General features: G+C 47.9%; 1 protein-coding gene across 2 annotated transcripts; it reads right to left on the reverse strand.

The window, feature by feature from the left end:
• Positions 1-429: 429 nt before the first annotated feature.
• col1a1a (collagen, type I, alpha 1a) lies at positions 430-15,709 on the reverse strand. 2 transcript variants are annotated; one of them, XM_053851992.1, is made up of 49 exons: positions 15,479-15,709; positions 14,237-14,428; positions 14,069-14,091; positions 13,856-13,891; positions 13,238-13,330; positions 12,441-12,509; positions 12,321-12,365; positions 11,033-11,086; positions 10,912-10,965; positions 10,783-10,836; positions 10,640-10,693; positions 10,511-10,564; positions 9,512-9,556; positions 9,378-9,431; positions 9,260-9,304; positions 8,956-9,009; positions 8,603-8,701; positions 8,485-8,529; positions 8,311-8,409; positions 8,181-8,234; positions 8,000-8,107; positions 7,710-7,763; positions 7,524-7,622; positions 7,399-7,452; positions 7,225-7,323; positions 7,094-7,147; positions 6,963-7,016; positions 6,777-6,884; positions 6,663-6,707; positions 6,025-6,123; positions 5,835-5,942; positions 5,598-5,759; positions 5,456-5,509; positions 5,276-5,383; positions 5,146-5,199; positions 5,024-5,077; positions 4,795-4,956; positions 4,614-4,721; positions 4,053-4,160; positions 3,925-3,978; positions 3,710-3,817; positions 3,582-3,635; positions 3,408-3,515; positions 3,279-3,332; positions 3,101-3,208; positions 2,749-3,028; positions 2,484-2,674; positions 2,156-2,398; positions 430-1,512 (listed from the first exon to the last, which is right to left on the reverse strand). In XM_053851992.1, exons 1-49 carry the CDS (start codon positions 15,558-15,560, stop codon positions 1,366-1,368), a joined length of 4,344 nt encoding a protein of 1,447 aa, XP_053707967.1. In that variant the 5' UTR covers positions 15,561-15,709; the 3' UTR covers positions 430-1,365. The 2 variants fall into 2 exon arrangements, with proteins under 2 accessions (XP_053707967.1, XP_053707969.1); XM_053851994.1 differs by lacking the exons at positions 12,321-12,365; positions 12,441-12,509; positions 13,238-13,330; ... (2 more) ...; positions 14,237-14,428; positions 15,479-15,709 and adding an exon at positions 11,416-11,566 and having other exon boundaries at positions 431-1,512.

Below are 15,709 nucleotides of genomic sequence, written 5' to 3' on the forward strand. Positions count from 1 at the left end.
ATTACTGTGTTGACTTTCAGATGGACCCTCAGATGGGTCCCAGACCAAAACTGGCAGACTAAGACCAGCAAAGAGGTAGATCAATATTTAGGAGCTCACACTGAAGCAGGAGTGGCAACATTGGAGGGTTTGTGACTCAATTCAAGTGTAGGAGTACTACAGGACAAGATATTCAATTCAAGATGAACCAGGACTTTTTGGGTGCCAGACCAAGGTGTGAGTGGCTTGAGACCTGCTGGGGGTTTGTGAAGATCATGGGTTCAACCATGTCCAGAACTCTGCCAGATATCTTTTCACTGAAATCCAGCGCCAGAGCTGGAGCTAAACACACAGCAGCACACAGGGGGTCATAATGTATTGGTAGATGTATAGTGAGCAGGGGGCAGTCAGTGAGGCAGTGAGGCAGCATTCATCGTTAGACCACTTAACATGCTTTATTTCAGCATTCAAATAATTAAAAACATCTCAAATTATTATACATATACAAAATAGGTACAGAACTTTGTGGTGGTTCCCCAAAAGGAGTCATGTGATTTAGGTCCAAATTGAAAAATTCAGAAAGAAGAAAAAAAACAACAGATGAAGAGAGAGGGAAGGACATCTGTCTCAGTCTGGACATCAAGACCCCTCGAGCATGTTAGCACCAAGTCGGACCCCACACACCTCGCGGCGTGAGCGGCCCGCCTTTGTAGAAGGATTAGCACCATGACTTTGTTGGTTAAGTTCTGCTCCGTGTCAAAAGAAAACCCCTCACTAGCTCACTGACCGCCACAGATACAACTTTTGTCGGATTGTCGCCGATATTCCTTGAGGTAGTCGTCGGATTCTTTCTAAGAATAAATCGACGTTTCACTGCTGCTATTGCTGATGTTTTAATGGGACAATACAACAAGTCTGGTTCAGAAGGTCGCCATAACAACACAGACAAGCATCAGTTTCACCGTTTATTCATCAACACCTGGTACAAAGAAATTGCTCTGTTGGGATTGTCCGTTCATTCCTCTCGCTGCAGGAACGTTTCCACAAAAGCGTGTATCTGTAAACTCCAGGGGGGCCGGGTGGGGGGGTCAAATTTTGACACTTTACAGAAGCATATATTATTTTCTTGTTGCCAGTGAAACAAAATGTCTTCTGTGGTGTTGGTAGAAAAAAAAGTAGTGGTCCCAAAACGCGAGCGTGCTGGCGTCGCAACGCCGCCATGTGGTGGGAGTGTAGGGTTTGTTTGGAGCACCGTCAAGATGAGGGGGCAGGGTTTTCGAGATGGGCTGGTGGCTTTTCTTTGGTTTAAGAGGAGAGATGACTGCTAGAAAAAAATAAACATACACACACACGCACCACAACAATTTCAAGTCCAGATTTCTCTTTTTACAAGAAACAGACGGGTCCGATTTCAACGCCAAATTCTTGGTCTGGAGCACCAACATCCATAGGAGCGATATCAATGATGGGCAGGCGAGATGTTTTCGATGTCTTGTATTCGATGACTGTCTTGCCCCATGTGCCGGTGTAAGACTGCGGGGGCAGAAGAATTCCGGTCAGTATCAAGCCAGACAAAGTCCTGGTCAACACAAAGACCTCTTGGACCTTGTGACCACGGCAAGAGTAGGACTCTTGGTGGTTTGGTTCTAGGGTCAAGGAGGACACCAAACTTTTTGGATGTCTGGAACCAAGGAAGGACTATAGATTTTATGGGCTGACTGGTTCAGATGGGAGCAGAACAAGACAAGTGCTTTGGTGACAAGGCCAAGTTTCTGGTTTGGGGCGGGTTCAACACAGGGGTTGGATGTGAAGACAGAAGGCTGAGACCATGCAGTCAAGATCTTGGCATCTTTGCAGAGCAGAGATGGACCAAGATTGAGTCTTGAGAAGAAGATTTTGAAATTCAAGGCATTTTAAAGCCTGAGTCAAGAGAGAATCCAGACCTTCAAGGAGAAGGAACAGGACTTTCCAAGAAAATAATTGGACTATTTGAGCGATGAACCAAGGAAATGTCTAAGACATTGAATGCAACACACAAATCACAGGGCTCAGTTGGAGTCCATGGTTGGACAAGACAAGAAGACCAGTTCCTCCATGAGCAAGACAAAGTTAAGCCTCTTGTTCAGCGTGCTTTTCATCCACCCCCATGCGTGTGACTGAGTGAGATCATTCTTACCGTGCAACCGTCCTCAAGAACGCTGTAGGTAAAGCGGCTGTTGCCCTCAGCTCTGATCTCGATCTCGTTGGATCCACCCAGGAGCAGGGACTTCTTCAGGTTGCCGGTGGCGGCATCCATGTAGGCAATGCTGTTCTTGCAGTGGTATGTGATGTTCTGGGAAGCCTCAGAGGACATGAGACGCAGGAAAGTCATCTGGATGTTGACGTCCTCGGGCTGAGATCCCTCGCTGCCGTACTCAAACTGTTGTGGGAGAAGAGAGGATCGAATGTGAGCCACATCCTCGACAACAAAGTCAGACCTTTCTGACTGTGTCCCTCGTGCTGACCTGGAAGCCTTCGGGCATGGCCTCTCCGAACCAGACGTGCTTCTTCTCCTTGATGTTCTTGCTCAGGTACCAGGTCTTCTTGGGCACCTCGCGCTGAGTGGGGGACACGCAGGTCTCTCCGGTCTCCATGTTACAGTAGACCTTGATGGCGTCCTGAGTGCAGCCCTGGTCGGGGTCAATCCAGTACTCTCCTGCAGAATCCAGCTGGTTAGGTCAGGAACAGAGACAGGAAGTCAGATAGCCGCAGTGAAGCCAAGACACTCACCGCTCTTCCAGTCTGGGTGGCACATCTTGAGGTCCCTGCAGGTTCTGGCGGGGTTCTTGCGAGTACCGTCTGGGCTGCGGATCTGCTCGATCTGCTGGCTCAGGCTCTTCAGGGTGCTGTCAACCTCCAGGTCGCGGTCACGGAGAACGTTGGCATCGTCAGCACGGTACATGCGGAAGGGATCTGGGGCCTTCTCCTGGGGCTGGGAGATGAAGCCGAGGTCGAATCCGCCACCGGAGGCACCTGGTGCACCGGGAGGTCCAGGGGGTCCAGGAGGACCCTAAGCATTGGTAAAGAAGGATATGTAAATATCCAGAGTTTTGATGTTCTACACCCCATGACATTAACTCACAGCAGGGCCCATCTCGCCACCGCGACCACGAGGTCCGGGAGGTCCAGTTGGTCCAGGAGGACCACTCATACCATCTTTACCAGGAGAACCAGCAGTTCCAGAAGGTCCCTATGTAGGAATAGGGAATTTTGAATAACGTTCCACACGATGCTCATGGACGTACAAAGGTGTAACTTACTCTAGGTCCAGCAGGTCCAGCAGCACCAGAAGGTCCTTGCTCACCAGAAGGTCCCTGAAAACAAAGATTTGAGGGTCATTCAGATCATGTGTGGCTGACACTGGCAGGTGTGTGTGAGCAGAAACTCACAGCAGGTCCGGGAGGTCCCTGCATGCCGGTGAATCCTCTGTGTCCCTTCATGCCTCTCTCACCAGCCTCTCCGGTCTCTCCCTTGTCTCCACGGAGACCAGGAGCTCCCTGTGATCAAGATTAAGATTTTAGCTTTCTAGCGCAACAAGTCCACTCAAGGATCTGGGTACTTACACCGGGTCCACGAGGTCCAGCAGGACCAGCAGGGCCAGCAGGGCCAGCAGGTCCCTGAAGAGATGCACAAAGATCATGATGAGACCAGCAGGGAGAGAATGACAGCACCCAGGTCAGGGGTCACTCACAGTCTCTCCACGGTCACCAGTCTTTCCAGCGGGTCCAACAGGTCCGGGGGCACCCGATGGTCCAGGGGCACCAGGTGCTCCACTTGGTCCACTCTCGCCACGGTCTCCCTACATCAAACACAGACAATGTGATTCTGTGTTCGACTTTCGTTTGAAGTTGAACGCATGACAGGCTAAACAAATATAATGGGTCAAATCCCGACAGATAGACTCACCTTGGGTCCTGCAGGTCCATCACGTCCGGCAGATCCCTCATTTCCGGGGGATCCCTAAAGCACAAGTTCTAAGTGAGGGATTGTGTGACAACATGAGCGAATCTTCACACGAGTATCGCAACACTTGCCTCACGTCCAGGCTCGCCTGAGGGTCCAGCCAGTCCAGGGGGTCCCATGGGTCCAGGGGGTCCACGCTCACCGCCGGGTCCGCTAGATCCGGGCTTTCCAACCTCTCCCTGTGGAGGAAGGAGTATGTGAGTCAAATCTCTTTACCCGCCCTGAGATTCAGTGCCCTGTTGCTCACAGCCAAAACCATCCATGGTCTGTACGACTGCTGGGGTAAACAAGGTGGTGCTCTTAAGTCAAGAATTATTCATATTCATAACAATATAGTAAGGCAGTTAACCTAGTGTCCAAAAATCAGCCCAGTCTGCAGCGTTGCAGCAGCCAATTAAATTATCAGAACCCGTCAACGGGGAGCAACTGTGGAGTGTGATGAGTTCCCAAAACGCTGGCTATGAGTGAAATGCGAACAATGATGAAACCCAGTGGGGCAGTGGACTGAAGTCCAGAATGACACTGTTTGAGTCAGGGTTTTGTGAGTCTTGGCTCACTAGAGACCAGGTTTGGCCTCAGTGAAGACACAAAGTAGTAGTAAACAGCAGTAAACAACAAGAAAAGTAGCTCACAGAAGGTCCGGGCAGGCCGGGGAATCCCCTCTCTCCTCTCTGTCCAGGCAGACCGACAATACCACGCTGTCCAGCAATACCCTGGGGTCCGGGCAGACCACCGCTACCCTGCATTCAAGGACACAGGATTTCAAGTCTGCGGCTTCAGTTTAAAAATGTGGGGTCGGGAAAAGGGACTTACAGCAGCACCCTCGGCACCGGGGCTACCCTTCTCTCCAGCAGGTCCTGGGGGTCCAGCAGCACCAATCTCACCGGGACGACCAGCTGGGCCAGTCTCACCACGATTTCCTTTGGGTCCCTCCTTGCCAGCGGGGCCAGCAGGTCCGGCAGGTCCAGCATTGCCCTATGTGAGGATTTCAAGTTTAGTCCTGTACTCCGTTTCTCATGTCAGCAGTGAGTGAGGAACTCACAGATGGGCCAGGGGGTCCAACTCGACCAGCAGCACCGGGGAAGCCAGTAGCACCCTAGACATCCAGGCAGAAGACCATTAGTGGAATAATAGTTAATATCTTGATGCAACAGGACCACTTACAGGAGGTCCAGCGTTACCGCGAGCTCCCTTGGGGCCAGTGTTTCCAATGGGACCCTGTAGGAAGAAACACACTTTTGTCAAGCAAGATTCATGTATCCCACGTTGAGAGGGGAAACACAAGCTCTCAGACCTGAGGTCCAGGGGCACCAGTAGGTCCAGCTGGTCCAGGTGGTCCGGCATCTCCCTTAGCACCATTGTCACCAGTCTCTCCTTTAGCACCGGGTTGTCCATCACCACCCTGGAGGAGTGTTGAGGTTAGTGATACAGAAGCTCAAAACAACGTCAAACAAGTAATGCAAAGGCAACTCACAGGGGGTCCAGCAAATCCAGCAGGTCCGGGTGGGCCAGACTCTCCACGCTCACCCTGAGGACAGTAGAGAAAGAGGAGTCACTCGGTCAGCTGGGGGTCTGTGTACATGCAGGGGGACCACAAAACTTTGGAAAGCACTTACAGGGGGTCCACGGGCGCCAGCGGGTCCGACAGCTCCACCAGGTCCAGGCTCTCCCTTGTCACCTTGGGCACCAGCAGGTCCAGGAAGTCCAATAGGTCCAGCCATACCACGCAGGCCGTCTTTGCCAGGAGCACCATCACCACCCTTGGCTCCTTGGTCACCCTGGTGGACGAGCGATGGAGGTTTAGAAGTCGCCAAAGGATTCTGATTAAACGGCCGTGGTTAGGAAGCCCTTACTCTATCTCCCTTCAGTCCTGGAAGACCAGCGGCACCACGCTCACCGGGCATTCCCTGAAGTCCAGGAGGACCTTGAGCACCAGGAGCACCAGGGGCTCCAGCATCTCCCTGTGAAAAAGAGAAGAAACCAGATGAGTCCAGATCTGAAGGGCGCCTTTGCTTGTCTTTGTCCAAAGGTGCTGCTGTTTACCTTAGCACCATCGTTTCCAGGAGATCCAGGGGCTCCACGGGCACCAAGGGGGCCAACTGGACCAGCAACACCGCGTTCACCAGCATATCCTCTGTCTCCCTGAAGGGGGCAGGAGAGAGTTGGTTATGCTCAAAAGTGGCCAACGAAGCATCAAAAGAGAGTATTAGCTTGAGCTAGCATTAGCATGTGGCTTTCTACATTTCCTTGCAAAGAGATGATACAAAAGTTCAATTGAACCGGATACAGGTTTGTTTCATAGATTGAGATTTAAAGTGTCTACTGGCAAAATTCTTTAATTTGTGTTGAAGGAGAATTAAGAAATATAACCTAAGAGAAACTCATGCAACAGAACTCTCACATAGTGAGCTGTAGTTAGCGCAGAGCTGGCTTCGAGCCTGTGAAACGTAATTTTCAAAATGTCATTTTCAAGTGACTTTTTTTTCAGAAGTTTCGATATTAGTTAAAACTACGGTAAGAATACTGTAGAGGACTGAACATTTTAGGGGCGAGAAATACTACAAGAAAAAGGGGGAGCATGGAGCGAAGAAAAATCATTTCAGAGATTTAACTTCCATAGCTCAGATCCACCTGAGTAGCCAAACACTAAACCTGCCAGGCTTCTGTAAACAAAGACTTACCCTGGCTCCAGCAGGTCCTGGGGCTCCGGCCTCTCCGGGGACACCCTGTGCACACGGTCAACCATTACTATATTGGCTTTGGGCCGAGGTCAGAACACTGGTCGGGGTCAGTACCTGCTCTCCAGGCTTGCCACTCTCACCAACAGCACCCTGGGGTCCGGGCAGTCCCTGGAATCCAGGAGGTCCAGCAGCTCCCTGCTCGCCTCTCTCTCCAGCAGGGCCCTAAACAAGAGCACATGCAGGACACATTAGATGCATCAGAGCTTGAGGCTGGTGCGTTCTGATGAGGAGGCTACTCACAGCAGGTCCAGCAGGTCCCTGAGCGCCAACTTCACCGTCCTTGCCAGGAGCTCCCTACGAGAGAGAAGACCGGGAGTGAGGCCAGAGTCCGTCACAAGACACAGTCATCTCAGAAGAAGATGAGGACTTACAACAGGGCCAGTAGGTCCCATCACTCCCCTTTCTCCAGGCTTTCCAGCATCACCCTGAGAACAAGGACACAGAACTGAGATGATACCTCTCGTCCGTTCAAAAGGACTCTCAGCTTTGGTGGGTCACTTACAGCAGCTCCTTTAGGTCCGGGGAATCCCATGACTCCAGGCTGGCCTCTGGCTCCAACAGCACCAGGAGGTCCGGGGCGGCCATCTTGTCCAGGGGCACCCTGGAGAGAAGGATTTGTTGAGAAGGTGTTCCCATGAAGCAGAACTTAAACCACTAATGCTGCTGATGGACTTACAGCGGGTCCAATCTTGCCATCAGGTCCAGGGCTGCCAGGGCTGCCAGTCATTCCCTGCAGAGCAGAAGTCATGTGATCAGAATGAGTCAAGCACACAAAACTAACAGTCACATCAAAAGTCTCACCTTAGCCCCGGGCAAGCCAGGCTCACCAGTGCGACCAGCCTCACCAGTTGAACCCTTAGGTCCCATCAGACCGGGGGCGCCGCGCTCACCAGTGGCTCCCTAGGAGAGCAGAGGCAGAGAGATTCAGTTTTAAGAAAAACAAAACCAATTCTACGGAAAACAGAATCAAATGGCTCTTCAACTCACTTTGGGTCCAGCAGGGCCATCAGAACCAGGGAAACCACGACCACCAGGGCCGCCCTAGAGCAGCAACAACACAAACGCATGATCAAATAAAGAGGAAGATGTGATGATGATGACCGACATTCATGATAAGAATTGCTCTTCTCCAAAGGAAGACTGAAAATAAACTGGAATATAGGACCAGAAAAAGAAGAAGAAGAAAGGAGGCCATCTTCCGCCGAGGACTTATCTTGTGAGCACAATGCTTATTTGGGACCTAAAGAAGGATAGAGGAGTATGTGATGAATACATACACGCTCTCCAGGGGCTCCACGGCCTCCAGCAGCGCCAGGCTCTCCTCTGGCTCCTCTCTTGCCCTCTTCACCAGCTGGTCCTGGGGGTCCCATAGGTCCAGCGGCTCCCTGCAAAGAGCAAGACAAATATCAGAGTCCGACTCCACCGAGCGACACGGTCTACAGCTGTGTGCATACGTACAGCCTCTCCCTTGGCACCGGACTCTCCCTTGGCTCCTGGGGCACCAACATCACCCTGAGTGAAAGTGAAAGTGAAGACGTGTCAACTAATGCAGCTCAGGAAATGCATGGATGAACTTGGCTTCACTCACATTGTTACCCTTGGCACCTGGGGCACCGACGGCACCCTGAGGTCCTGGGGGTCCACGAGGTCCGGGGAATCCAGGAGCACCAGCAACTCCGGCAGCACCCTATGAAGCATGGCGGTCAGTGGGTTCACCTGTCGTGCTGACAGCGCCAACTGGAAGGAAAGTGCGGATACTTACAGGGGCTCCCTTAGGTCCGGGGGCTCCATCAGTTCCAGAGTTTCCCTGGGAGGAGGGAAGAGCTCATGAGAGGTCTGCAGGCAGACTCACTGCCTCACATCTGAAATAGTGAACTCACAGAGGGTCCAGCAGCACCAGCGGGTCCGGGGTTACCAGGCTCACCACGGGCTCCAGCGGGGCCCTCAGGTCCACGAGCACCTTGAGCTCCGGCGTCACCCTGCAGAGAGACACACGAGAATCGTATGAGCCAGTTTGAGACGAGAAACACCTTCACTGGTCGCACAAACAGAGGCAACAGATAGAAATGCGTCTTAGTCTGGGTGTGTTTGAGACTTCTGCTTCTTGTACAGCAATAAAAGGCAAAGATTAAAATTAATATAGACAAGGAGACGTTTGCTTAAAGACAGAAAATACTGGAACGGCATGACGCTACCTGACGAGGAATCTGAGATAGAGAAGAAATGAACGCACCTTGGATCCAGGGCCACCAGGGAAGCCAGGAGGTCCAGCGGGGCCAGTAGGACCCTGGACAAATCAATTTAACAGAAGAAATAGGGTCACCAGGACGTCCATTTTAACCTGCATCAACTGAATAATACTTTAAAATAGGTGATATAGCAATATTAAAATGCATCATATCAACAAATAATATTCTTGAAAAGCCCAACTTTGAGTGAAATGACAGAAAAGGGTGTGATCTGATGAAAAAATCTCATAAATCTGTGCTTTTTAAAATCAGTTCAACACTTTCAATAAGGATAGAAAAGTAACGTACGGGAGGTCCAGCAGCTCCGGCGGCACCATCGTTACCACGAGCTCCCTGCAGCAGACATGATCATCACATTACTTCACTTGTTTACTGGTGAGTCTCACTGAAGAACTGACGGACTCACAGCAGCACCAGAAGGTCCAGTGCGGCCTCTCTCGCCAGGGAGACCACGAGGTCCCTAACATGGTCAAGAGAGAAGGCGTTATTAAAAACGTGAATGATATGTGAAGACGGTGAGGAGGCGCTTGATTCGCTTACCATAGCACCAGGGGTTCCGTTCTCACCAGGGGCTCCAGCCTCTCCCTGCACACAGGGGAGACCATTGTGACGTGACCTGAACTGCAACTGTTCCATTCCATAGCAGGTGCAATATGGCTGACTAAATATGCTCTCATATCAGCTTGAATAAACGACTTTTTATCAGTTGTTTCATTATTGTAAAGTGCACAAATGTTAATCAAATTGCCAACATTAAGACAAACTTGATTCCAGAATATGGACAACCGCTCCCTGTAATTACGCTGAGCCACCAGTAGATGGCGCAGTCATAAAAGTGGTGAACAAAGTCAACAATATTAATCACTCATCAAGTTGAAGGATGTCAACGTAATATAATAAAATAAATAAATAAACATTGAGTTGAATACGAAAAATATTATACATGGTATGGTATTTGAAAAAAGCAAACTGTTTAGAAATAATATCACCATTGTCAATGATACATAACAAAAACACACAAGGCGCTACTAAACATCGCTAAGTTAACATCATGTTGAGGGGAAAAATAGTTATATTATTAAATATATTATTATATTTATAATGAAGAAATATCAGGAATAAATAATAACATAACAAATAATAACAACAACTATAACTACAGGATAAAACTATACTCTTCTAGTCCGACAAGAGTTTAAACCATTTTGTATATTAAATGTTTAATCAGGTAAAATACAGTCTGATTTCTGCAAAATAAGGTTTGACACAGACAACAGCTGTGAATATTAAAACATGGTGGGAAACAATCATTTAGATCGGGGAAAATGGCTGAAGAAGTACCAGCTATTTTAAAAAATGATTAGAAACATTGTTTTCAACATTTCAACGGAGATACAAATAACTTTTTTTTAATTAAAGATGACCACCATTTTTCTCAGTATGTCACAAAGAGATGAAACTGGTGGCCTTGGGAATGTGACAACAATATCTATTTACATGCTTCACCCGCATCGAGTGATAAAGAACATCTCAAGTTACCTTGGGTCCAGCAGGCCCATTGTCTCCCTTGGCTCCATCAAGACCACTGAAGCCCTGGTTTCAAAGATAAGAAGGTCATTAATACAGAGGTTTGGATGAAAAAGCTAATAACTGGCAGCATCAACTCACTCTGTGTCCCTTGATGCCAGGCAGTCCAGGGGTTCCGGGGAATCCACGAGCGCCCTACACCAGAGATGCAGCGGGTGGTTATCAAACGTGTTCAGGTTCTTCAGGAAACACATTTTCATACATTTGTGTAAGCAAAGACGCACCTGAGGGCCGGGAGGTCCACGCTCACCAGCACGACCTGGTTTGCCAGACTCGCCCTGTTGGGAAGGCCAGGGAAGGTCAGCAGGAAGCAGGGAAGGGTTTCACTGCGACTTCAGTCTGGTGTCACTTACATCCTCTCCGTTCTTTCCAGAGGGTCCAGCAGGGCCGCGGGGTCCCATTGCACCCTGTCAGGTCGCATAAAGGTTAAGCATGGAACTCTGAGAGGAAAGTTGCCGGAGCTCTGATACTCACAGCAGATCCTGCCTCACCAGGCTCACCAGGGGGTCCAGGGAATCCCTGAGGTCCCTAAAGGTGCCACAAGAAACAGTGTCAATAACAGCGATGCCATATTCTGTTCACAACGGTTTCACTTACATGAACTAGCAAACCATTTTAAACTATATCTATTTTAAAATGTGTGCGCTCACATGGCGCTACACAAAGGGAGAAGCAGGTTAGCAACCAGCAGCTACTTCAGTGTGGCTAATGATGATTCTCGCTTTTCAAATCCATGACAGTAGAGGTTGTTTACATATCACAAAGTGCCACATCGCTATCTCTATCCACTGTATATGATAGCAGCTGTTAGCTTAGCAACGTAGCATGCTATGCCTTCTATTTACATGTTTTTTTACCTCTTCTCAAAGCATGACCATCATAATCCAGCGAAACCTTTCTATTCTGACATGAAACACCAACTCAAAATGATTTTTTAAAACAAAGAATAGATGAACAGCGAGCAGCAGTTGAGGCGCCGCTATCAGTGAACGTAGCGCTGCAGAGCAAAGCTATCAGGAGTCTGGTTTTTTAAAACTCTGGAGTCATTCACTTCTCGTTCATACGAACCCAGTTAAGCACTTAAACAGCAGTACACTTGATTTTGCAGCACAGTTTTTGACAAAATTAACTCAAGCTATGCATTTTTTAATGTACATTACAGAAATATAAAAAAATGATCATAAACAAAGTACATGGCATATAACATAGTATGCTACATTAAAACTCTCATTTTGACAACAAATACTGCTTTAAATTTGTAATCCATACACTTGAGAAAAGTTGAATGACCAAAAATAAAAACAAAACCAAGTTTAAAAGAAAAAAACAAGACAAAAGTGATAATATTAATCAACATAAACAAATAATAGATATACAAATAAGTATTTGTAAACAAATGACATCACTTGTTTATATTTTTGAAAGGTTAAACATCGATTTATATTTGTAAAAAATTAAAATTATATTGTTCTGAAACATTGTACATTATATATACACATTTTTTTAATGAATAGTGGTTTATATTTCACTTTGTAGACCGTATATAGAGAGATGATATTTCTAAAAATGAAACCCACGTTATCTCCTACTGATGCAAGTTTGTTTACGACACTCACATTGTGTCGTAAGAGAATACAGATTTATATGTGACACAACCATTTCCCTCTGCATATGATACTAACATGAGTGATGACTGACTGAACCTGCACATGTATTTCTTAATCACAATTATTAATTACGAAGAGTAAAAAAGTCTACTTACGCTAGAACCAGCAGGTCCAGGAGGTCCACGGGGTCCCATAGGGCCCTGTCAGACACAGACAGACATCAGTCAGGTGCTGCTGTGATTGACAGCGAAGCTAGCTGTGTTTCAGTAACCTACCATAGGTCCGGGCACGGAGATGGCAGGGGACTTGTCATCGTAGCCACCGGACATCTGAGGGGAGAAGTTCTGGAACACACAGACACGTGGGTTAGCACAGTATCTCAATATAGAGGGTCCGTAAATATTCATGTTTGAGCAGATGGAGATTATAGTTTTGTGTTTAGAGCTCCATACAGCTCCAAAGTTATAAAACCTGGTGTGAATGATGAAATACACGATAAAGAAATACCCTTTTTGCAAATGCTTGCATCTTTTGGCAGCAACAGTCAACAAAATAAGCACATTGCTCACAACACTTTATCCAAGTCATATGTTCATTTATGTTTTTTAGCTCTAAACATTTAGATTTAAACTCAAGTGTCATGTCAGCTTTGAGAATGAGTAGATTTTAAATAGGTAACATAACAGGGAATACTCCTTAATGGGCTCAGTGATATCAGGATAAACTAATGTTTTCCTTATGTTTTGCTGAATATAATAAACTTGTATAACAAGTCCACATTTTTGAGAGAAGCAACTTAGCATGTTAGTTCAATCAATAGCGAATATGGCATTTAACTATGTTCTTTTCTGCAGTAGAACAGCTATAATTTTGACACAGTTTACCTTTACCCTTAAATGTCTCTACCTTTAAATGTGTTTATTTTTGTATTTGAAATGTGTTTTATGTAGTTTTTGAAGTGACACACATTTGTGTGCAAACCAAATCGATAAGTGGAACTCAGACAATCTTAGACGATAATTTAATTCTTTTTTCTTCTGGATTCAGAGTTAAAAATACAAAGTGGACTTACTCCACCGAGGCCGGGGGCTCCAGGGGGGCCGGGAGGTCCGGGCTGACCGGGAATGCCAGGGCGACCATCGTTGCCAGGGGGACCAGCAGGGCCCTGGAGACCAGACCGAGACTTCAGACTTCATATCAATCGTGACACCGTCGAACCTCAGCGCAACAATCCGAGACTAAACAGCCTGGCCACGTCCAGCGCAGCCACGTGACACAACAGGTGTGACGTCAGCAGCCACTCATGGCGTCGACAACAATGGCGTTTTACAAGAATCAGATGTGAAATTGCATTTGGACGTTTATCTTTCTGAGTCAAGAGACCAACTCGAAAGCAAATTCAATCAAATATTAACTTTGCGCTTCTTGAATCACCATTAAACACGTAAACATCATCACTTCGGTCTCATATATAATCTGCGGCTCATAATTTGTGCGCCTAACTTTTTTTGCATTTTTCAACACGTCTAAAACGCCACGTTTTACTCAATAAATCCTCTTTTGTCGCGTTTCCATTTCGTCTTAAAAGTGTCTGCCAGTGGAAACATAAACACCAAGACCCCAGATTGTGACACAAATCATGTGGTAGACAGTAAAGAGGAAAAATGAAATAAAAACAGTGTGAACCTACCCTGTCTCCCTTGGGTCCACGAGTTCCTGTGGGTCCCTGAGAAGGGAAACGAAAGGAAAAAAAGATTAACGTGGATGTCGAGGGATAAAGGAATGAAGGTTCAGTTTAGACCAAAACAAATTATTGAATTATAAAGCACAATAGTAGTCACTGTGTAGGCCATGTGGCTGTTACTTATAAATGGCTGATATGAACAGAAATGTGGATCATTACCTCAACCTGAGCATCCTGGAAACCTGCAGACGAGAAAGGGGGCAAAAATTAGCTCCTTCTCTGAGAAATATTTGATTTTTTTAACATTTATAATGGTCTTAAGTTGTTGGGAAGTTGCTAAGAATGACGTGAGCTGTGGTTTGGTCTGCACAGGAGAGGTGAGCGTACCATCGTCGGGGCAGACGGGGCAGCACTCATCGTGGGGGATGATGGGGTTGGGGCAGTCGGTCGTGTCCTCGCAGATGACCTCATCGCACATCACAGTGCCGCTGTCGCACACGCAGATCTGACATGGCTCTGGTTTCCATACATCCCTGTCGGCAAACACTTGCCCGTCCAGAGTGCAGCTTCCACCTGTGCCTGCAGGGGGAGACAGCGAGTTAGGTGAGCGCCAGACTGCCCCGGTGCGTTCAACTTTTCAACGTTTCTGTCACTGGCGGATTGTGGACGAAACCGAAATGAAGTTGGTGTATTTTGAGCAGAAACAGCCTCGAACCCAAAGGAGGAAAAAGCTTTCTGCAAAGTCACATTTTCCACCATTAATCATGTCTGCAGGTCGCAGCGCGGGGTCCGTTTGGGGTTCGTAAATCTCCCAGAATGCCTGAGTGCTGAGCTCACAGGGAGACTGGGGGCAGACTGCAGGCTTGGCAGCTGCCGGTGGAAACACTCTTCATGTGTTTGTAATTAGAGAAAAAAAGAGTGGAAAGAGGGAGTGGGAGGAGAGAGGGGGACGTGGCGGCCAGATGTGGCTGCAGGCGCGCGCCGCCACCTCTGGGTGACGCTGCGCGACCACGCAGCTCCATCTGCTTCAGAGAAAAAACATCTGGAAAGCTGCTTCCAGCTGATGTTCTTTTGTCTTCTGAAACAGTTGGGACGCAAACGCTGAACCTGCTTTCTAAAGTTGCAGCACTGAATTCGCTGTCAATCCAGAGGCAGCACTCAAGAACAAAAATGAGAACCAACCATTTTCTCAACCAAAGCAGCCAGAAAACGAGCCTTTTCCCTCGCACTTGCTAAAAGTGGACAGCAGGCTGAGGATTGAAGTTGATTCTGAAGCTAAAATTTGGGGACAGTGTGCCGATAGAAATGCTCGCCCTGGGGTGAAAGTTTGGAGGAGAAACCTGCAGCGACTTGCTCTGCATGAAGGAAGGGGAGGGGGGAGACATGAGGAGGGGGAGGGGGAGGCCTTCTGGAGATGCACTCATCTATCTATCTATCTATCTATCTATCTATCTATCTATCTATCTATCTATGGATCTAACTAGGTGGCGCTACAAATGTCCTTTCATCATTTTGACTCTGTTTCTCTTGTCTGTTAGGTGGAGGTCCAAATATCGCACAAATATCCAGAGTGGAAAAACCCCAAAAAAGAGCTGCAGAGAAGGTCCAGTAAACAGTGATGCAACTTACGGTCGTCCTCGCCCTGCGCTCTGACCAGAAGCACCGTGGCGCTGAGCAGCAGCGCCAGCCGCATATCCACAAAGCTGAACATGTCTAGATGCCACTAGACATGTAGACTCTTTGAGGCGAGAGGAAAAACAGTTGGGGATGTCTTCTCCGTGCCGCTACACTCCACTCATACACGGGGGTTTGGGGCAGGGTCCGCTTGTCTGTTCACAGTCCTCCTGACCCCAGCAGAAA

The sequence above is a fragment of the Synchiropus splendidus genome, chromosome 19 (genome assembly GCF_027744825.2).
Source record: "Synchiropus splendidus isolate RoL2022-P1 chromosome 19, RoL_Sspl_1.0, whole genome shotgun sequence".
Lineage (NCBI taxonomy): Eukaryota > Metazoa > Chordata > Actinopteri > Syngnathiformes > Callionymidae > Synchiropus > Synchiropus splendidus.

Coding starts and splice junctions, on each gene's coding strand:
- col1a1a (XM_053851992.1), bottom strand. CDS start 15,560: ATGTTCAGCTTTGTGGATATGCGGCTGGCGCTGCTGCTCAGCGCCACG. Junction 12,510..13,237: donor GAGCCCCCGGCCTCGGTGGA/GTAAGTCCACTT, acceptor TGTGTGTTCCAG/AACTTCTCCCCTCAGATGTC. Junction 7,764..7,999: donor GTGGAGCCCCTGGAGAGCGT/GTATGTATTCAT, acceptor TTGCTGCTCTAG/GGCGGCCCTGGTGGTCGTGG.